At 40.5% G+C, this 22921-nt stretch overlaps 1 protein-coding gene across 1 annotated transcript; it reads right to left on the reverse strand.

Moving 5' to 3' along the window:
* Positions 1-12617: 12617 nt before the first annotated feature.
* Positions 12618-20706, reverse strand: gjb9a (gap junction protein beta 9a). Its single transcript, XM_044046741.1, has 4 exons — positions 20557-20706; positions 16584-16798; positions 15349-15650; positions 12618-15265 (listed from the first exon to the last, which is right to left on the reverse strand). Exons 2-4 carry the CDS (start codon positions 16752-16754, stop codon positions 14923-14925), a joined length of 816 nt encoding a protein of 271 aa, XP_043902676.1. The 5' UTR covers positions 16755-16798; positions 20557-20706; the 3' UTR covers positions 12618-14922.
* Positions 20707-22921: the final 2215 nt, after the last annotated feature.

Here is a 22921-nt window from a genome sequence, read left to right on the forward strand (position 1 = left end):
TGTTTTTGTTATTAGAGTCTACATTTTGTTTTTGTTTTTTTTACAGCCCCCGCGTGATTTCTTCTTCTTTTTTTGATTCTATATGAGCCACTTTCCCGCCGCACTAGATCTCCGTGACTCCTGACGCGCTCATGCATGGAGAGCCGTGCTGTTTATTTGAAGAGGACGGTTATACTGATGTATAAATTGGAGCGACGACAAACTGCCTGAACAAACTGTGCGTGTTTTCACACTGCCGGACGTTTCGTGCTCCTATGTATCATTTGTAAAGGGTTGTTTCTTAAAAGTCACCTGTCTGAGATTTCCAAGTGGCACTTGAAAACCTGTTTTCTATTTGAATAGTATATTTTCTAAGCCTGCTGCTTTACACGTCTGCTGGAAGGGGATGCTTGGACCATTAAGTCCACTTTAAAGCTCACAAACCTCACAGGCCATTTAAGAGGATTGTAGTTATGTGTACTATTTTTTTTTTCCCCCCAATAATGTAATATTTGATTTTCGCTGGCATTAAACTGTGGCAAAACATCTAGTTTCACTGTGATATATTAGAATAAATGACATTATACATCTTACACTGGCTTTTGTAAAAGGCCATATGCATAATATTGAATATTTTGCTGTTCATGTTAACTCTGGTCACTGTTTAAGCTTAGTGGTGATTAGGAACCAAGACCTGAGAGACGTTCGTAGTGGAAAAAGATGATTTATGTGAAATCTTATTGTGTGCTGTATTCCTAAGCCTTGCTGAAACGCATTAAGTTGCAAATAAAAATTTGACTCAATGGTGGCACGTGACTTTGTCTCTGTTAACTCTTTCCCACACTTTGCATGTTCTTACATCAGTGCTTACGGAGATGATGCTTATATTCTCTAATACTGGCTCACCCAAATGAATGAATACAAGAAAAGAATACAATCCTGTACGCTGGAGTGCCAGATGTAACACCTTTGTGTTATAATCTGGTTAATTCATTGGCTTTTTATAATCTGTCTAACAGTCTGGTCTCCCAGAAAAAAATATTAAATATTTTAGTCAATGGGAAACATTTGTATGTACTATTCAGCAAAATAGTTGGAAGTTATGTTTTGGCAAATTGATCCATATATGTCATATTTAAATTTTTATACATACATTAGAGTCAAAAACAGGATCCGTACAGTTAGAATACTCGATGTTGTGCTCCATCACAGTCCCAAAATATCTTGTCATTGACTGGTGACCTGTGGCCCTACGTCAGCTGGGATTCCCTGTGAATGACGACTGGAATTCTAGAGTGTTGCGTCACAGTTACTGAGCAATGGGTCACACACAGTTTGACCGTGAGCAAATTTGGGTCATTGTTCAGTGAGAATACTAAAATGATACATAGCAGTTGCACACACACAGTTAGCACACGAGGCGTTTGTTGTGTCGCAAAAGCTTTGAATTCTGGAATGCTACGTCACAGCTGCAGCAGATTTGAGTCACGTTCACTTGTTACTGTAATAGAATAAATAGAATAAAGATAGATCACAGTTCCGGTCAGATTAGATTAGAGACTTTTACAGTTGGGAATGTTGCGCCATGGAAGGCTAGAATTCCAGAATGCTACATCACAATTTTACGTCTTTATTAAGAGGTTATCCTCCTGTAACCCCACAGTTTTAATGATCACTGTTTTAATTCGGCAGTAGTTTGCTCTGGTGCGTAGAAAAGTACTTTTATTACATCTCAAAGTATCTGGACTTTTAATTGGTTAGTGGATAGCTTGACCATTACCCATAAGGGTAAAGCAAATCCCTTATGGGTAATGATAATCATATAGTCAGCCTTTATACGCTGATGGGGCCCACATGGACATGCTGGCTGAGTTAAATCACAGTTCCACAACATTGAGCTGCATTTATGTTTTAAAGATGCAGTATTATAATGTGGGGTTAACATTTTTAGATCGTTACAAAGCTGGTCAGGAATTTTAGGCTCCTGTAATGTTACAATTCTAGAATATGTTCTAGTGTATGATCAGAATTCTGGAAGCGCAGATGTACTGTAATTCACACGCGTGCAAACACACAAAACTGTGTCATCTTTGCATTAAACAGCACATGGTGGATCAGGACTTGTGTCACTAATGTAGGTCTGTCCATCTATTTAAGGCTGATTAATTAGAGCACTTTGAATCAGGCCAAAGAGAGAGAGAAAGAGAGAGAGGGGGGCTGGCATTATGAATAGTTAATCTATGTGCCAGTTCCACAACCACCGCAGGGACTGTGGTGATTTACTGGCCCAGATGACACAGTCTGTTTGCTACACACTGTAAAAATATTACACCACATTTTTTTTTTTTTATCATTCTTGATCTCTGAAACGCTTTTTTTTCTAGTAATCCAAAAGTACTGTACTTTATATGCCCTTATAATTATTTTGAATTGATGTAGTCTGACCATTTGTGTCCACATTTCTCCCTATGTCACTTTTTAAGTACCTTGTTACATCACAGAATTACTGCAACGATTGCATCATCTCAAGGAACTTTTATACTTGTTTTCCTCATTCATGTGTACAGTATCATTTAGTCATCGTGATCTTTAGGAATAAAATTGGTTTATTCCCTTAAAGTGTGAGGATCAGTGACTGCAGCAAACAGACAGTTCACTCCTCTGAAACCATGGTGGTCATAATGAATTAAATGTAACTTCTGCAGACCGTGCCATTGTCATGAAATACTATGAAAGTTTTCATTTACACTGCACTTTATTTGCAGTTTTTCTCTGTTGTTTATTTCCCCGTGTCTTGTGAGTTTCCTTTTTTATTTTGTGGTTTCTCAAGAGCGACTTCCTGTCATCTGGTTTCCCCCTCCTCTGTAATTGTTTGCTGATGTGTTTCACCTGTGATCAGTTATCCCATGTGCTCCACACTCTCCTCAGTCTGGTTTCCTGTTTCTGCTCCTCATGTTCTTCAGGTATTTACAATTTTTCTGTTTGTTATATTGACCGTCACTTCCTGTTTTTGAGTATTTTTGACCAATATATAATGTTAAAAACCTGTCACATGACCAAATATGTAAGGTGGATGTGAAACCAAGCACCTCCTTATTCCTTTAGTCATAAAAGAGGTGGTGTAGCGATTCCATGTTGGTCAAATCATGGCAACTGTGCCATCTCTTGAACTATCTCCATGACAACAGAGCAAACTTCAGAGATAAACTTGCCACTCTGCTTCCCACAATATCCATAATAAAGAGAGCAGAACAGAAATGGAAATATGTGATGCACCAACTAAAAACAATTGTAATAAATCCCCTCGACTTGATATGACTTCACAGAATATACAGAACACTATGCTTTACCGTCTTCGGTGTACAATATACAATACACATCAATAATAGACACTCGAATAATTCAAATAATGACAGTACTACTAATCATTTCAATGATAATCATAATACACAAACAACATTCCATGTATTTAATGGAATACTGACCTCAAGATGTTTTTTTTTTACATTTTTTTAATACATTGTTGTTGTTGTTTTCCAATCAGGAATCATATTTGTGTAAAAAGCATCATTGCGTGTCATCCACATCATGTCAACATATCGTCCCCCCAGCATATGACGTACAAAACACACACTCCAGTGAGTACACGCAGTGTGTCATCTGTTAAAATGTTTAAATCCCATCCAATCCAACTTTATTTATAAAGCACTGAAACAAAGTGCTGTACAACACAGATAAGTAAGATAAATAAAATGTTCTCATTGTGGGTTCTTCTGCTGTAGATGGTGATTGATGATTCCTTTTCCAGTCCAATCATTTTGCTGGAATCAAACAATAAAACACGTGTAAAGAGGAAGTGGCACCGACTGGAAGACAGTTCTCATTCCATTTAGTGTCAAATATGCTGTTTTTCCATCATGGTGCTTTGGTTTGGTACAGCGCAGTTTGGTTTGGAATGGTCAAGCCCTCGGTCAGGCCTGTGTTTCGACTGAGAACGATGCCTTTAATTGGTAGGCGGGGCGTGGGCTGTGTGCGATGGCTGCGTAGTGTGACGTCGTACGGTTGCAGCAACAAAAATACAACAAATATTTTGAATTGACTGATTCTAATGATTCAGTTAAGTCACTGTGTGTGTGTGTGTCGCGTGTAAAACGAAGTCAGCGCAGTTTCACACCGCCGCACAGTCATGACTCCGCCCACGTTGAGTAGGTACTTTTGTTTCTCGTGGAGATGCAATGGCTTCACAATGGGAATCTTTGTGTGTCTGCAGTGACCGTGAACACACTGTTGAACTCACCCACTGATACAAACTGGACAAATAAGTGCGTTTGGCCCAGTGTTGTCTCTTTGGACAATACTGTCTCCGTCTTTAGAGACGTCAACGTGAACAGATGGAGTCTCGAGCAGAATAAACAGAATTATATAACTCTGTCCCTCGCTGTCTCTCTCTCTCTCTGTGCCACTGTCTCAGTTAGGTGTCTTTCTTCTTGTTTTTGTGTGTGTTTTTCACTGTGTGTGTGTGTGTGCATGTGGGTGGGTGCTTGATAGCTTTTTTTTATTGTGTGTGTGCTGTTCTGTGTGGGTGCTAGCTGTTTGTATGCACTGCATGTGTGAAGAGAGGAGGACGAAACGAGCTGTGGAATATCAGCACGCGCGCACACACACACACACACACACACACACACATAAGAATATAGAGTGGAAAGCATTAAGATTCAAGGTTGTATCTAAGGCTGTACAGCTGCACGCTGTAAGATAATATGCTGTTATCTCTGTCTGCGGCTACAGCAAATTAGCAAATCAACCTTATTTATTTAATCATATCTGCACAGAACGATGTCCCACATTTGCCTTGCTGAAAATAGGGCAAAGCAATAATAATAATTATGATAATTATGATAATAGCACGTATGTAACAGCCGTTTGATGGGCAATAATGATGTGGAGAGGGAAAAAGTTTACAGGATTTGACTGTTTACTGTTTAATTTACTTCTTTGGAGGCGTGGCTTCCACAGAAATATTGCATTTGTTTAATGGAGTAACCATGGAAACGCAGACATTGAATTTTGCTGAAATAATATGAAAGTCAGGGCCGGCCCAAGCCTTTATGGGGCCCTAACTAGAATTAGATTTCCAACAGTAGCCAGTGCTTGACCAGTACTGATTCAAATGTAACACTATAAATTGCCCCTTTAGAAGGCACCAAGTGCGGTGATGCAGAACTTGAGTAAACCCGTTTAATGACTCTGGTTTTTAAAACTTAGAACTTCAAATCTTCTACTACACAATAAAACCAAATAACCTAATAATATGAATAGTTTTAAAGAAGATTGTGGGGTCCCAGGGGCCCCCAAACAACCACTTAGGCCACGTCCAGACAGAAACGGCATGAAACAATCATCTATTTAAGAAGACGTTGTAAATATTAGATATAATAACAGAAACTGTGTTAATTGACTATACAGACCCCCGTTTTTTATGAGTGTCAGGGCTGATGTGTGACAGAAGGATAGGAGCAACAGTAAAGAGGAAGCTCCACAAGACAGTTGTGAGACCTGCTATGGTGATGTATGACTTGGAGACAGTGACACTGTCTAAAAGACAGAAGGCAGAGCTGGAGGTGCTGAGATTTCTGTTGTGATTTCTGAAGAGAGTCAAGGTTGAGATGGTTTGGTCACGTGCAGAGGAGGGATAGTGATTATATTGGATGGATGTTGAAGATGGAAGCGAGGAAGACCACAGAGAAGGTTCAAGGATGTTGTGAAGGAGGACATGAGGACACTGGGAGAGGACACGATGGAGGCAGATGAAGGGAGAAGCTGGAAAAAAGAAGTAGTACATTCTTTACAGGGGAAAACATGTTTGAATAGAAAGATTCAGTAAATGGTCTCACACATGAAACATTCAAAAAAGTGACGTCGCTCTCGTGTACATGGAGATGGGAGGAGCTGGTGGTGAGAGTGAAACGCCAAGACCAGCTCCAAATCAAGATGTTGCAGTGTGTTTTATGATGACATCATCCTGCTGGGTTTTTGTGTGTTTCTTTTTTACCCTGCAACATTGTTTCTATTTATGGAAAGGATACTGGATAAAGGATACAGTTTGAGATCTCTTCTTTGCTTCAAACAAGATGCTTTTTGTGCTTAAACGTAACCACATTCATATCCAGGAAATGGGTATCATCGCTGTTGCCACCCAGCTCGTAAGGGGAAAGGGAAGATGGTTATTTGTTAAACTAGAATGAATTAGACAAAGACGTGAAATGGTGGGAATTACAAAAATAAATGGTGGCTTAACCAAAGGAACGACTCAACGGATATAAAAAATATATACAAAATTATCGGAAGAGAATCAACAACCCTATTCAACTAAAGGGAAAAACAAAATACATAAGGGAACAGCAGCCCTCACCTAGTAAATCTAGGTGCACTTTGATATGCAGTCAGAATGAAGACAGGTCTTCATGTGGAGAGTCACGCTGCTGTCCACACAGAGACACAGCCTACTTTGCATATCCAGAAAAGGAACCTCATTTTAGCCCAAAGCATCACAAACAATTACAACACGACCACGTTAATACGCCTGAAGACCTTATGTGACCCTAAGCTGAAATGGATCTGGGGCCCCCTCCTGCATACTCGCCTATTATTAATGCAAATGTAACTCTGTAAATTGCATTCATTATAGTTGTGTTATTTACAACAAACCAGTGTCACTGTTGTTTTTTTAGCCTTAGAGGGCAGTGGTATTGTGAGGCTTAACTTGAATTGAAGTTAAGATATCTAGATTTCTTTAATGTGTATATTTTATTATATATTATTTCTTATATATAATATATATTAAAATCCACATGTAAATAAGTATCTTCATTTTGGTGGAGGAACAAAAGCTTGCTTTAAAAGTAATGTGCAATGGCAACATGTGATCCAGGTGACTGGGACGCCACATCAGCATGTTGCTAAGAGGGATTTTAATGTCCGCCTGAATGTCCAGGGTAAAGTACAAGAAAGAAAAAAGCTACTCTGCCTGAAAAGAGAGAGATAAACAGATAGAGAATGGGAAGAGAAGATCAGGGGGTTATACAAGACCCTCACAAATATCATGGTAAAGACCTGAGAGAGAGAGAGAGACACAGCAGAGCTATTTTAAACCTGCTTGGGCAAGAGCTCATGCAGCTCAAAGAAGCAGTGTGGGTTGATATGTTGGCCATCACAGCAAACTCTGCGTGTGTGTGTGTAGAGTATAGAGTGTAGAGCATTCTCCACCCTGTGGAAACCTGGCATATAACAGACTGGGGCTTTAAAGACATTACATAATGCTGACTGAGGCTTTTATCACAGTGAAGCACCTCCAAATTTATCTCAGAGTCAAATCATTCCAAAATAATTCTCATTGTTGTCGTCGGGGTTTTGTGCAGGAAGTGTGCAGTGCTGAACACATTCTGCCTGAACTGCCAAGACCCTGTGTAATTAAAAATAATACCTACTTTTTTAAAGTTGGAACATTTAATACGACGTGATACACTTTACTGTTCCCCCCCGGTGAAATTAACTTTGTGCTCAGTGGTGCGCTACATAAATAAAAGCTGTCATTAATAATGAAATAAAGTTGAATTTGAAGAGAGAATCAAATCAAGTCATAAACACATTAACATGTTTGCACAGTTATCTCCCATGCACTCGAGACAGTATTACACATACTGTAAATTAATGGCATATTGCTTCTTCTTTAAGATGCTGACGTAAAAAGGCATATTTTTGTTTCTCTGCGTCTTCTGCCAGATGGTAAAAGCTCATTCTCAGAGTGAAGGTAATGGGATGGATCATCCACTATTTTTTCCTCTGCGCTCCTCTCAAGAGGCTGCTCGTAACGAGTTTGGATGATGATGACTTACACTTATTTACCTCATCATCATGATTATCATGGAGTGCATTTGCCAAGAAGCACCAGTTGTGAATTGATAGCCGTTTCGTGTAAAGTACCACAGTGCAGTGTGTTGTTTCTGGATGTGTCCATGCAAGTGGAGCAGAGGTTTGTTGTCATTAAGTGAAGATGATTTGCATAATGGAAGATTTATTGTATCCCTTGTCCTGCTGTCAGTGTCATATTTACTGTTAAAGTTGGAGTTCAGGGTTTTAAAAATGTGCTTATGAGGTGTTGACACATAGGCCTTGTTTAGACTGCAGCCCAAATCAGATTTATAAGCATATCCGATTCCTGACCAACTACTCATCGGCTGAGATTGGCGCTTTAGAGTGTCCATTTTACCTAATCCTCATATTGCATGTTTTTAGGCTATGGGAGGAAGTTGGAGAACCCAGAGAAAACCCACGCACACACGGGGAGAACATGCAACTCCATGCACTCCGGGTCTTCTTGCTGCAAAGACAAGAGTCCTGACCAACTAATCACGTTATACATTGCAAGTCTTATTGACATCGTCTAGTCTTCAACATGGATTTCTAAAACAGATAAAAAGATAAACACAAAGGACGACAGAAATCTGTGCCTGTTTCTGTCCCTAATGGTTATGTGGAGTCTCGTCCTCCCACGGTTTGTTGTCTTCCATGCTTTTGTCCCATTTTTTAAACTATTGTCTTCCACTGTGTCAGTCTTTTAACGCGCCCACAATTAACTTCCGTCTCTCTGGATCCTACTTGTAAACTTGGCTTTCCTCACCAGTCGAGAAGAAAAGCAGCAAGTTAATGAAGAATAATACACATCATCACCACATCAGTGAGAGGTTTTTCTTGCTAAGCTGTGTACAGGGCCGTCCCCAGAGTTTTTGGGGCCCTAAGCTGAATGTTGTCAGGCTGAAACAGATCCGATCAGAATCACATTTGGAAACACATCCGTATGTGGTTTGAATCAGCTTTGGAAAAATCAGATCTCATGTGTTTTGCCTAGTTGTCCACACTGCCAAAAAAATCAAGCTCGATACAATCTGGATATGCTTAAAAATCTGATTTGGGCTTGAGTCTAAACAAGGCCACAAGGCATCATCAACGCGCAACACGCAGGCTGCACGTACTGCCAGAGCCGGATTAACGCAAAGGCAAACTAGGCACGTGCCTAGGGCCCGATTGGCAGGGGGCCCAGACAGAGGGACAATCAAAACCTAAAAATGACTTGGTCCGCGTTTCAAGACGATTTACGCTCCTCGCCCTGATGGCGCGACGCTGTCAGGGCGTTCTGAGGACAGTCTGAGTGTTGAATACCAGAAAATGGAAGAGAGGTGATGCTTGTCCATGAAAATAAACCTCTTTACCACTACAGCACAGTTTCTCTTACTGCAAACTTTTATTGGTCTTTGTATAGTTGACGACTTATTAAACTATTCAATTTAATCAACACATTTAATTAAGATTTTCTGCAAAATGCAATAGCTTACAACATTTGTCTTATTTGCTCTGTTTACATAGCAATGCTGACACCTATTAGTGATTTACTGGTACTACTGCCTTAACAATGACACTCGCAATGGAGAAGATAAGGATAATTTAATAGCACTTAATAGAGCCTTGTAGTAACGTATAAATAAGGTAATAAAAATCAAAAATAGTCTGATAGACTGTTTAATATACGACACATGACTTATTTTGGCATACAAAGAACCAACTCGTAACCAAAGACTACGCTATGTAAAATGTGAATTTTTACATAGTAACTTTTATTAGTAACTTTGGTAAGTTTCAGATTTCAATTCATAAATAACATCGATGGAGGGGGGCCCAAAAAATACAGTCTGTCTAGTATAGTCCATTTATTTAATCCGGCTCTGTGTACAGCCCAGATTTTGGAACTGAACCTCCGCCCCACCGGTAGGACGAGTATTAAGCCAACAAAGACAACAAAAGAAGTAGTCGTCAAAGATAGTCACCCGAGCCTCAACCTGGCAACCCTCGAACTGGCTGACAACTCCCTGCCCAACTTTGAGCCACTCGAACCAGAAGTGTCCGATGGAGCTGTAGCATTGTTCTCTTCTTCGTTGGTAGGAATGTGTCCAGACTTGTACCGCCACCCGAGGACCCTGACCCGCGAGTATACCATGAGTATGACATGTGGCACGCACTCTGGCACACGTGGCGTGTGCGTGGAAGTATACCAGGGCCTCTAGTCTGCATCTTACACACAGCTGACTGCCCCGTGTGCGTCACATGTGCGAGAACCTGCATCATTTGAATGTAATGTTTTGGCAAATTTCACACTTGACACATTCAAATTCCTAAAGTGACAAAGCTCTCATGCAGGAGGGGAGGAGGGTGGCGGTGTGTAACACCGAGACGAGATTGTGAACACATGTCACGCGTGATCGTCGGGTGTTGTGACATTGACGTGAAGTGGTGTGATTTGGTGGGTTTAATTGTATCATGATGATAGAATCCCACAGTGTTGTTGGCCCCCTACCTGTTATCAGTCATAGTTCAGGCTTTTGAAGCTCGTATGAGGCACTGACTGCTGTTGTCAGTGTCTCACATCACAGCACACAGCAGTTTTGAATCCACTGCTGCTTCCATCATTAAGTTCAAATGTTTAATTTTGTGACATTGGTGTTTGAAGTCCTTATTTGGCATTTACCTAAATGACACAAACTGATTGTATCTCTGGACTCTGGAGGAAAAAGACTCACACATTTCACTTTCCTATTGACACGATAAATCAGTTCATGTATTTGTAAGTTATTGTAGACTGAAATGGGGTTAGGTGTTATTATGAGTCTCCGAATTCTTTTTGTCCTTCACGTGTCCCTGCTGGCAGCCATGCTTTTAATAGTGTCAGTGGCAGTGTAAAGCTTTAACTTCATGTCTTTCATTTAATATTCTGTGAAGGAAATACTGTGCTAAAAGAATTACCAGTATTGAGCGCAGAGGCTGCTGGCCTGCTGGATAGGATTACTTTAAAATGTGGAAAATATGCGGTCCAGAATTTTTCCTTTATGTTCCCGACAGTCAACCGTATTTGAGACAGTGACTCAATTAGCTCTTGGTGGTTTCTTTGATATTGCATTTCAAGAGCTGAGCCCACAGTGAAGCTGACACTGAGGATTTTTCTGTGACTGGACTGGACTGGACTGAACTGGGCCTTCTTCATAGAAGACATTTTGACAGGACAAATAGGATATCACTGGTGTAAATAATCAAATGAATGAAGGGTAAGTTCTAGCTATAGTGTTGCAAGTGACATCTCTTAGGCTGCTTGGAACATTGAACACCTGACATCCTCCGCAAGCAACACAAGCAATAGATGCACAATGCAGTTCAGCAACATGTGATGAAGCCACGCTCAAAGTGAATGGCGCAGCATTTCAACTTACACGTGAGTGCGGTATAATTCTGTTCTCATAGAGTGCTTTACCTTGAATGGAAGCTGAAGAAATAATAATTAAATGCCATGCGTAGGAGCTATAACATACGTGATTCGTGCTTTATGGTAAAGAATCCAGTGTAGGTGAGTCTGTGAGTCACCTATGTAAGGTTAATGGTCTGGTTTATGTTTGGTTTTCATACACATTTCTGTATAGATCTATAAAACCAGCAGGAGTTCAGCCTCAAATCAAATATCCACATTTCGCCTTTTTATTTACTCCCTTTATTTACTCTCTCTCTCTCTCACACTCACACACACACACACACACACACTTTGTGCTTGGTTTGAAATGAGTCCTATTATGACAGAGGGGGTAATGATTTCTCCATCTCAGAGTCATTGTGAAGGTTATCAGCGACACCTGTGTGTGTCCTACTAAAAAGTGACAAAATATCTGCTGTGAGAGAAGCCGATTCTCTGCTGTGTCCTGCTAAGTAAAACACCAGCCGCAGGTAAAACCAAGACTGTGTCTCTTGAAGGGTGGCGCCCTCTGGTGGTTTAATTGCCACATACCTACAGTTGTGTTGTCAACTCTGGCAGTAGGCGCTCAGCTTTTGGTGCATGACTGCCGCCACTCTGGAGTACAGTTCAGCTGTAAATATTTCATGACTACGACATCTTGACATGATGTGATCGCCCACATCCACTTGTACCGCTCAGTATGACACTTTAGATTTTTGCCCTTGAGCATGACATACTAATTTCATGAGATTTTGATCTACGTATTTATTATTCATGGTGCAGTACTCCCTTTGGGTCGGCCGGAAACGCTTTGTTGGGCCTAATTTGTCCTGATGGAAGATAGTGATGTTTAATGTTGAAGAGAGTTCCCTTCTAAAATGTTCTTTGCTTTCTCATCTTCCCTTATATTCCTTTCACTTGTCTTCCATCCACCCGTAGTCCCGTGTCGCTTTATCCTCCACATGAGGCATTTTATTTAAAGTAGTGTCCAATTGAGTTCTGCATGTTTTTGTGAGGCAACAGCCCCTCAATTGTCTTATATTGTGCAAATTAACCAAACTAAATTAAACTATCCACCAAGATTTAAGATGGATCAGACAAGTTGGCTGAAACCCAAGTTTGGTCAATTTCTAAAAAAAGTTCACTTAAGTTTTAAGGTCCTGCACTGCACCTCCCCCCGCCCAACTCAACAAGTCTAACCTAAACTGGCTGAACGTGCATTCCCTCTCACCATGAGCAGGATCACAATGTTCATTATGCAAATCCTGTCGATGGAGAAAACACTATGAAAGACGGTGTGGACACAGAGCTTGATCAGCATTTTTATTTTAAAAGCAATCGATTCTGTCATTGTTATAGTAAAAGAAAAAAACAAGAGTGTCTATAAAAGAAACTATAAGGACATTCCAGTTTAGTTGGAAGAGAAGTAGCTCAATGTGGATGATATTATATTTTCAATGACAGGGGATTTAAGAGACAGTTCACTCTTCTTTAACACACTCTTTATTTGCTGAGCTGTTTCCAGTGGTGGAAACAGGGCCGGCCCAAGAGTTTATGGAGCCCCAAGCTGAATTTGCCACCACCTCAGAATAGCCTGTGCTTGACACTATAAATTGTTACACTATAAATTGCATTAATTATAGTTATATGTTATTTACTCCAAACCAGTGTCACTCTTGTATTTTTGTTTGTTTTTTTCTTACTTTAGAGGGCAGTAATATCACATTCGTATTAAATGCACTTAAGCACTAAGTGTGGCGACACTGGATTTGAATTAAACAAGTAAACCAGTTTAATGAAATCTTATTTGATTTTTAAAACTTAGTGAGCAATCGTCAACTACAAAATTAACCAAATCACTTAATCTCAACATTCTTTAGATATCTAAATATCATATAAAAACAAAAGATTTAGAACAGAATAGGATAGAATTTTCCCCCTTACCACTATAGTTTGCTAATGCCTTGGGCCGGCTCTGTGTGGAAACAACATGCTTTGAGTTCAACAGGTGATCTGTCTCCTAGTGTTCCGGTTTAAAGAGATTTTTCTACACATATCATAACCCCCGGTCTTGTAAACAGTAATGCCTGAAACTCTGAGCAAGACTGAGCAAGTGATGCTAACATTGGATTTAGCAGTAAAAACACACAGAGCTCCTTAAACATGATCCTTTTAGCTTAGCTTAAGACCTGTCTTAAGCTGTCTTTGAATGGATTGGGAAAATGAACCTACTTTTCTCTTGATTAACAACATTAGTGAACATTTTCCTGAGATTTCAATCGCTTGTTTCACGTCGCCTTCGTGAGCATATGATGAACAATTTTGTAAATTCTGTTCCCTTATAGAGGAAAATAGATGATCAGACACGTCACATATGAGTGGACACAACAACAGTGTGATTGACAGCTGGTCTCCTCCAACAGCTTAGTTGCCAGTGACATCTGTGAACCTCCTGTCATGGCGCCTGTCAAATCATGCAATCTCAAAGCTTCGATAGTCGAGTTTGTTTTGCAACCCGGAAGATTACATTCATTTTTATATAAAGTCCTATGGTCCTACAGTCCACCATGTCCCCTGATATTAAATAGTAAAAATGCAAATATTTATATTTAAACCAACAGCCATTAAATGGACACATTAAATAATCAGCAGTAACCCACAGCTTCTGCCAGCAATGTTGTCTTTGAGCTAATTACTTCCTGTTAGCCTCCCTAACTTCCTAAATTAGCGTTTAGATTTGGATCTTGGAAGTAAACAGAGGTTATCTCCTCTGCTCATGATATTCCTAGTTTCCCCCGACATAGAACATCTATTTAACTGCTCAATGGCTCCCTTTACACCTGGCATTAGAATGTTTTTCTCTGTGATGGGATAGCACTTCACCTTCACATGCATTTACACCTGGTATTAACATCTGTCCATCTCAAGGTCATCATTGTCGTTCCCCCTCAAAGATCCAACAACAAACTACAGCGTCACACCCTATGCGCTGCCATATCAACAACAACAATGTTAGCCACACGTGAAGTGGCACTATTGTACAGTCTCCTCTTTGCTTTTCGAAGTAGGGGAAGAAAACCGATGTGCATGTGTCTCCAACCACCTCCTGAAGTCTTGGGTGTATTTACACCCGTACTTACAAGTGGTCAGGTGCTATCTGATTCCAATCACAGAAAATGCATTTTAATTCCAGGTGTAAATGGGGCCGTTTCCTCGGTCAGGCTCTCAACAAAGCTAACCACAATGCTGATGTCACCAAGTGCTGGAATGTACAATTTTATACACATTGCTGTTGATCACAGATCAACAATGAATCTAACAATGACTCCACTGGCGCTGTAAACCTCCCGGAATGTCTTTCTGCATGTTGTCAGCCAGCGAAATGAGGACACTGTGATATTCCAGTATCACAAAAGTAGTCATCTTCTCCATGTACTGCAACATGCACCCAGTGTCAGCGATCCTTCTCAGAGAGAGGGTCATGTGTCTTTCCTTTTCTGATGATTCCAGAATCACAATGTTCAGGATCGGCCATTTAATCCGTTGGTTTGATAGTTTTCCTGTTGTGTGGTCACCCATCAGAAGGAAATCCACAGATTAGAGGTCATCGTGTCCTACAGTGTTGTCGTCGTAGTGCCTTCTCGCACCTTCTCCTTCCTGTTCAAACTCAGCTGACTCTCTGCTAGCGTTGGATCAGTCCTCCGATACTGGGACCTCGGTGGAGCTAGTTCAGTGAGCTCGTGTTGATCGGCAAATATGAGTCTCTGGTTCTCGTGTCGGACTCTGAACAATTTGCTGAAGCGTTTGCCGACGAGATAAACCATCTCACAGATGCACATGAAGATGCACAGAGCGCTGGATATCACCATGAACAGCATGAAGATCTTTTTCTCTGTGGGACGACTAATGAAGCAGTCGACGGTGTTGGGACATGGTTCCAGTGAACACTTGGAGAGTCTGAAAGAAAACAAAGTCAAGTTCAAGCTTGAGTATATACCACCCCATATTTGAACTTGAAAGGATCAAGATGCCACACTCACCTGGGCAGGTCATATCCGTGGTATATTCTGTACAAAATATAGAGGAATGCTGTGTCGAATGTGGCTTTGAAGACCAAACTCAGCAGATATGTCCACCACAGCCCGCCTCTCTTCTTGCCTGGGTTGGCATACAGATGAGAGCCCTGGTGAAGCTCCACATATTTCCTGTCCTTTACCTCACGGAATTTGACATGAGCTGTCACCATCAGGGACGGGCAGGTGACAAAGATCAGCTGCAGCGCCCACAGACGGATGTGCGAGATGGGGAAGATGTGGTCATAGCAGATGTTGGTGCAGCCAGGCTAGAGGGAGGGAAGGAAAAAAGAATCATTTAGCCACTTAAAAGTAATGAATCTGCCGTTAGATGATACTGTGCATACACAGCAGTACTAGTTCACACAATTTAAGGGTTCCAGTTTCATCATTCAACTCAGCCATCATTTGATTATTTACACCACAGATTGTTCCTACAAAGTGATCACATCTCACCCCTGTTCTGGTGAGTTGTAGCGTGTTCCGAGCTCCAAACTTTAAACCTTTTCTGTGGCAGGCCCCAAACTGTGTAACCTTGACCTTGAGTGTAAAGAGCCTTTTGCCCCTTAAAGCTTTTGAGTCAATAATTGTTGTTACACAACCAGTTAGTCATCAATAAATGAAGTTCCTTGGGTATGTGTGTGCGTGTGCGTGTGTGAGTGTGTGCTGAGGGAGACTGCAAAAAGTTGCAATAACACGCTACAGTGCAAACGATACAGTACATCCCACCCCCTCACATCTGCTCTCTCGTCAATGCCCTGCCTTTTAAAAAAGCGCGCGATGACTCCTGCCTGACAACTGCTGGATGCCAAGTGGAGGCGAGAGAGCGCTGCGAGGACTTGTGTGTCGTTCATACTGACCCCATCATGTAAGAACACACTCAACGTTATCACGATGAACCGCATGGGTAGACGGGTCAGTGAGCGAGGAAATCAATCCATCTGGTCCTCAGGAAATAATGTTGATATCAGTGTTGTACGGGGCCACAAATGTTAGTTTTGTTTTTATTTATTGATGGCTATCCGGACATGAAGTGTTTCCAAACTAGTTACAGGCTACAGCTGCTGTATTCTTATTGGAGCTTTGTAAAATAATGGTTTAAGCCAACTGAACGTGAATGTGTGGCATGATGTTCATGATGCCATTCAGTCGTAAAGCAAAGAATCCTATAAAAGTGTAAAAGTGTTGCTCCTCCATGTTACCTGCCGGGTGTTGCACACAAAGTCTTTGCTCTCGTCTCCCCAAACCCTCTGAGCTGCGACCACGAACACCAGCACGCGCAGCACAAACACCATGGACAGCCAGATCCTCCCAAAGGCAGTGGAGTATTTGTTAACTCCACTCAGCAGACTCTCCAGTCCTGACCAGTTCATCACTGCGGCTGTACTGGCCCGGCTGACAGATATACAAGTGCACCCTGTACAAGAAAAGAAGAGATATTTGTCATTGTCCCATCCTCACGCGACAAGATACAAGAAGTGTTTCCTGTGTTTCTTTTTTTGAGAGAAAGACATATTTGGAGTTGCGATGTTAGGCAGTAGCCACACCTTGCTGCATCCAACGCGTTACAGGATGTGACATGAATGGTAATACCAGATACACCAGCTGCACCCGAAACACAGCGTGCGCAGGCATGTCTGATTCATACCAGTGTGATTGCAAGTCTCTCGGGCGAGATATCCACCTTTATAAACACAGTTCTCCGCCATCTCTGAGGTCGTGAAGGCTCACACTCACACAAAAGATAACATCGGGCTCAGAGTGGAAAACTATTCTTTACTTCCGCAGCAGCTGATGGTTAAATGTATCATCTCTCACTACATTTATAGCAACAGTAGGACAGTATTTACATTTTCATTTTCAGCTCCACTCCCTCAAACAACTTCTCTTTGTAACATTGGTGAACTGGTACATGTTCGCCACACTGAAAACACACAGGGCATTAGGATTTGAAAAGGTAGTATATTCGATAAATAACTATTTAACTATTTAACTAGCCTATTTGACAGGCCATACATCTTCTTTTATAGAAATGGAGGAGTATTAATCAATGTCCACTCTCAGCTCTCTTACCCTATTGTACATGTGAATACTTTGTTGATCAGGAAGGCAGCAAATGTCTAACTCTACTCCATGTGAAGGAGGTCATGGAGGACAAGCAGCTGTTATCACAGACAAAACAGTCTCACTTCTTATGTTATTAGTTGCATTGGAAGATCAAAGTTTTTCATTCGTTTTCCCAAATTTAAGATCTTCAGAAAGTGGTCTTCATTCAGATCCACAACATGGGACTATATTAAGGGACTTTGGGGACCTTTTCTTTTTGGACTACCTGACGTCTAAAAGCTGTAATAGTTCTGTGATTAGTGAATTATGACTAAACTTTATTAATAAAGGTCTTTTTTTAATACATTGGTTGATTGATCCATAAGGAAAAGAAACTACAAATTACTTGAGTAAAATATTTTATATTAAAATGGACAATTATAAATGATCAGGGAACATGAATCCATCCAATTAAAGAGTCCATAAATGAATGACGGAATTACATTTCTATGTTATTCAGGCACTCTCAGGGGAGGCCCCCTCTCGGCGAGCCTGCTTTGCCTGCCCTGTTGTAACGCCCCTGAACAAAGGTAAGGTACAATTTTAAATGCCTTTTTTGTATAAACACCTTCATGCTATAACCAAGCTTTGCATAAAATCTGCTGGTTGTAGAATACATTTTAAAATAACAGACAAAATCAGTAGGTAAGTAATAATAGGCCCTTGGAACAAATTTAATTTAATGAAATCAATAAAATAAACAGTGTCAATCCAGCTTTCTGCTTCAGTAAAGTTTTGAAGTTCATTATTTTAAAGTTCCAAAGCTACATTCTGTTTGTTTGTTTTCTTTTGATTGAAATAACCTTTTTAAAAGATATGTATTATGTTCCATTAAACATTTAATAATGCTGGTCTTAATGTTGTGGCTGATCAGTGTTCCCCGTGCTGCTGTTAGCTCTGTACACACAGCTGCTGTGTGTGTGTGTGTGTGTGTGTGTGTGTCATCTGACAGCACTTTTCTCTTTGTGTTGCTCTGCTCGTCTGATGCTGCTGCTGAATTAACACAGTGAAAGAAACATTGCTGTTTGATGGTAATGAAAAAGTCTGTCTGGTTTAATTCACATGACCCCAGGTGTGTTGCAACTATAAAATCAAACCCATCTGGGTGCGGGACAAACCCCAGGGCTCAGTCTGGATCAATCCTGGTTGATTCGGCTCTAAATTGGAGTTGACTAATACTTAAATGAATAAATTGTAAAGGACTCATCTGTAAAACAAACGTATATTATGATCATAGTCAAATGTAAACATTTAGACAGGACCCAGTATTTTTTGTTTGTCATGTGCCTTTCATCTGCTGATTGTCCTTAAAGGTACAGTGTGTAAAATGTAGAAGTCGCATGTTGCAGCTGAATATCCCTCACCTCACTCTTCCCTTCCAAGTGTATTGGAGAATCTATGTAGCCTTCACTTATAGCATCAAAACACCAAATATGTTTAGTTTGTCCACTGTGGCCTCCATAGAGGTAACCTAGCTCCCGATATAAAAGCCTCATTCTGGGGTAATGAAAAACAACAATTCATGCAATTATATAAAAAGTGTAATTATTTAACCTTCAGTATCGGCTAAATTAAAATAATTTCACTTTTCGTTTGGCAGACCACATGTGACCTATAGAGATATGTCTCTTCTTCTTCTATGTAAAACAAGGCAGGCAATTGCTTTGGGGCCCGAGCTGAGAAGCCCCCCCCAAGAACATCTGTTTTATCGACAGCCATGACAATTAAACACCCTTAAATATCACCATCAACAACCATACAACCACAAACATCCCATCTAACTTTGCTCAGTGCCACGAGGCACCCCCTGGTCCACTTTACCCAGGGCCCCCAAAGTTTCTTGAAGTGCCCCTGCTGGAACCATGAATGTGTGGTTTCTGAGTTTATGTTGCCTAGATACTGGTCTCCAAGTGTGGTTTTACAAATGTACGGCAATGAAAATCCAGGGTACACAATCGGTCAGGTTTCTTTTGAATTCTGGATTACACAGGCATGTATAGCTGAGATTGTAAAGAATACATTCCACCTTTTAACTTTTGATTATTCTTTAGCTCAAAACAATAACAGACATACAAATTCTGTCTGTACTCCATTTCAGACATTGTACTCATGTTTCTATGTTCGTATTTGCTGCAGTTAATTGCCAAACCACTGCTTTTACAGTCAACAGCAGTTAGTAATTACGTGATGGAAGTTATGTGAGTGTGTGGTTTCTTAAGACGTATTTTCTTTTTACAGAAACAAGTACATTATAACAGAAGACATAACTGTGATTATTTCCTGCTTTGTTACTGGAAAAGACGACAAATGAAATCCCTATGGGATCTTTAACGCCATCCTGAATGATTTCCAGTGCAGTGGAGGGTCGGTCCACTCGCTGTTTAGAACAGACTCAAATATTTAGATTTGAGAAAACATGAGTGGTTCGGTTCCCTGACCCTTCTCAATGTTAAAACGTTGAACTCCAATGTAGATTAATGTTCCTCTTTCAACATGGTTTTGAACCTCAGGGAGGACTGTGTTGTGGTTTTATATCTATCAGACTGTAAAATTAATCCCAAAAATCAAATATTGGTGTAAAATGACCTTTTAAATGGACACAAGGAAATAAAACTTTGTGTTTTCATTATGTAACCCACATCTACTAATCTGAGTGAAACACAGGGAACCAATCGGATTCTTTATATATAATGAGGGGAATGTGGAAAAATTTAGTGTTAGGAAGTTTGAGTCAACCACGCCTCTGTGTGTTGAGTTAATACTGTATAAACACCACTTTCTGGGTTTTGAAGTTATTTTTTTCACAGTGGTTGCTCAATCTCCTCCCTCTCTTGAGATGTTTTGTGTCTTAGTCATAACAAAAGCACAAGTTTCTCTCCCTGCGTCTTTTTTCCCCAGTTTTAACTTGCTCTTTATTGGCACAACTTACAGCTAGTATCCATCTTGTTTTATGGCTAAACAAGACTAAAAGATTGTCTGTCACTCACTTTGTGTACCATTTACACACCAGCCGTTTGTTTACCCTTCAGCCATGCGATACAGTCAAATGTAAGTAAATTACACACTTACCTAGTGCCGAAACCTTGCTTCAAAACCTCCCAAAAAAGATGAGGACAAGCAGCAGGAGAAAGTAACAAAAGCTACAACAGAGAAGTTAAATGTAGTGAAGGAAAGTGTGGCTCTCCCTGTCTTCAGCTCCTTTCTCTCTCTCTCTGTGGGTCTGCCTTTGCTCTCTCGCCCTCTCTTCAGAAATCCTGCCAAACCAGATTCAGCAGCTGCTACGTCATTACACGCACAACACATGCACTCACATTTACACACAGCCACTTCACATGTCCTGTCTTGTCAGTTTAAAGGAAATGGAAACTCCACGCCCTGCGAGCCGTGGAACCGAACACCTTATGAATAGGTAAAGAAACAGACTCATATGAGCGAGGACACAGGACATCCATCCCTGCCAACCTGCATACCTTTGTGTGTGTGTGTCCTTGTACATGTGTATATTTGTCAGGACCAGAAAACAGATAAACCATAGGGAGTGAGGGCATTGTGTCAGGTCCTGAGGGCTGAAGTTAGAATTAGGTTTAGATTAGATTTGGGTCAAGGTTTCGTGTTAAGCCTTTAGTTGTGAAGGTTAAGGTTAAGGTTAGGGTAAGGGGAAAGGGAATAAAGTCCCTTAACTAATGAGGAAGACATTTCTGAGGAACTGGTTGAAGTTTAGGGCTATGGTTTAAATTGTGGTTAGGTTAAAGTAAGGGTTAACCGGTTATGGTTGACAGTAGGGACAATGCTTTGTTTAAACTGTCCAGATAAATGGGAGTAATTTCAGGGTTCTAAGAAGAATAGCTGTGCAAACGTGTGTGTGTGTGTGTGTGTGTGTGTGAGGGAGGGTGAGGGAGGGTGAGGGAGTGAGAGAGAAAAAGGCCACACCCTCCATGTTGTTTCACAGGTCTGAGGAGCCTGTGGAGAGTAATACAATGTGTGTTTGTTTACAGTGGGCAATTAGTACAAACGGCAGAACAGCGAACAGATTTACCTTTAAATAAATAGTCTGTCCACTAGTTTCTGTAGCTTAGTTTATTTGAAAATGTACAACTGTATAAAATACGATGATGTAAAAGCTGTTAAATGTCAACCCAACTTCAATTAAAACAGGCTGTGAGCACAGCTCCATGAAAACGTCCACATCACCAGGCTGAAATGACTCATATACAATGTTTTACAGTGGTATGACTTGGACCTGATTCTGGTTGCCTGGACACAGAAATGGGATTGTCTATTATGATTTTCAAATCGGACGTGTGTCACTTCAAAATGTGGTCCGAGTGCAGATAAACACTCCATGGCCATTTTATTAGAAACACCTCGTCAAGTGCTTGTTAAAGCAAATATCTAATGATCAGACGTGTGCAAAATGAAATGAAAGAAAGGCAACAATAACTCAAAAAAACATCATTACATCCATGGTTTGAGGATAATCTCTAAACACATGTGGAAGTAGATGCAATACAGCAGCTGAAGAACACAGCAGTGCCATTTGTCAAGCAGCAGATGAGTGTATATCTAATATATACATTTAGTTTTTACCTACATGTGTGAGCGTTGTCGTCGTCATCGACCTGCACCACTAGCACGGCAAAGCCAATGAAGGAGAAGAGTTATGTTCACATGAACAGATGTAGATATGTGAACGGTCAAATCTGTATCGGTATTAAATCTGTCTGTGAATGCAACCTTTGAATTCAATAGAGAAGTCATTCCCACAGACTGGGTCAGTGGAAATATTTTTGGGATTCACCAAATAAATGTACTGAATTGTTCAAGCCTCAACTCAAGCTCCAGTGTAACTTTTTGGTTATTGCAGTGTTATTATTCTGTCACTGTTTGGACTTCATGAACAGAAACAATGTGATATTATTTACAATTTATTAGGTCTCTAAAACATATTTTTTTCCATTTAACGATGTGCTTTCAAACGTGCACTCTGAGATCCTGTGCTGTCAGCGTTTTATTTTGAAAACCGGAAATCGATCTCCTTACAAATCAGCTTGGTGCATTAGATCGCATGCGTTTTTTTTTTTTTACCGTAAAGCCTTTGTAAGGAGGGCGCTAAAATTGGTTTGACCATACCGTGATGGATTTTGGATGGATTGGACAGTAGATGGCGCTAATGACCAGCCTTGCTTTCAATGATCCTCGCATCCTCGTTGTGAAACGTATTATTTTCATGTATGCATAAAATGATGTGAAACTCTGAGGAAACTTGTCATTATGATCAGTTTAAATATGATCTCGGTCATTAATGTCTAAGTAAAGTGTGGACACATGACCTCAGAACTTCATGTGATGAATGGCTTTGAAGATTTTTTTTATTTAACCTTAACCCTCCTAACTACGTGCATTTACAATCACACGGATTCGTGCTGTGGATGTA

This window comes from Solea senegalensis, linkage group LG16 (assembly GCF_019176455.1).
Source record: "Solea senegalensis isolate Sse05_10M linkage group LG16, IFAPA_SoseM_1, whole genome shotgun sequence".
Lineage (NCBI taxonomy): Eukaryota > Metazoa > Chordata > Actinopteri > Pleuronectiformes > Soleidae > Solea > Solea senegalensis.

Coding starts and splice junctions, on each gene's coding strand:
- gjb9a (XM_044046741.1), bottom strand. CDS start 16,754: ATGAACTGGTCAGGACTGGAGAGTCTGCTGAGTGGAGTTAACAAATAC. Junction 15,651..16,583: donor TTGTGTGCAACACCCGGCAG/GTAACATGGAGG, acceptor CCCTCCCTCTAG/CCTGGCTGCACCAACATCTG. Junction 15,266..15,348: donor CACGGATATGACCTGCCCAG/GTGAGTGTGGCA, acceptor GTTTTCTTTCAG/ACTCTCCAAGTGTTCACTGG.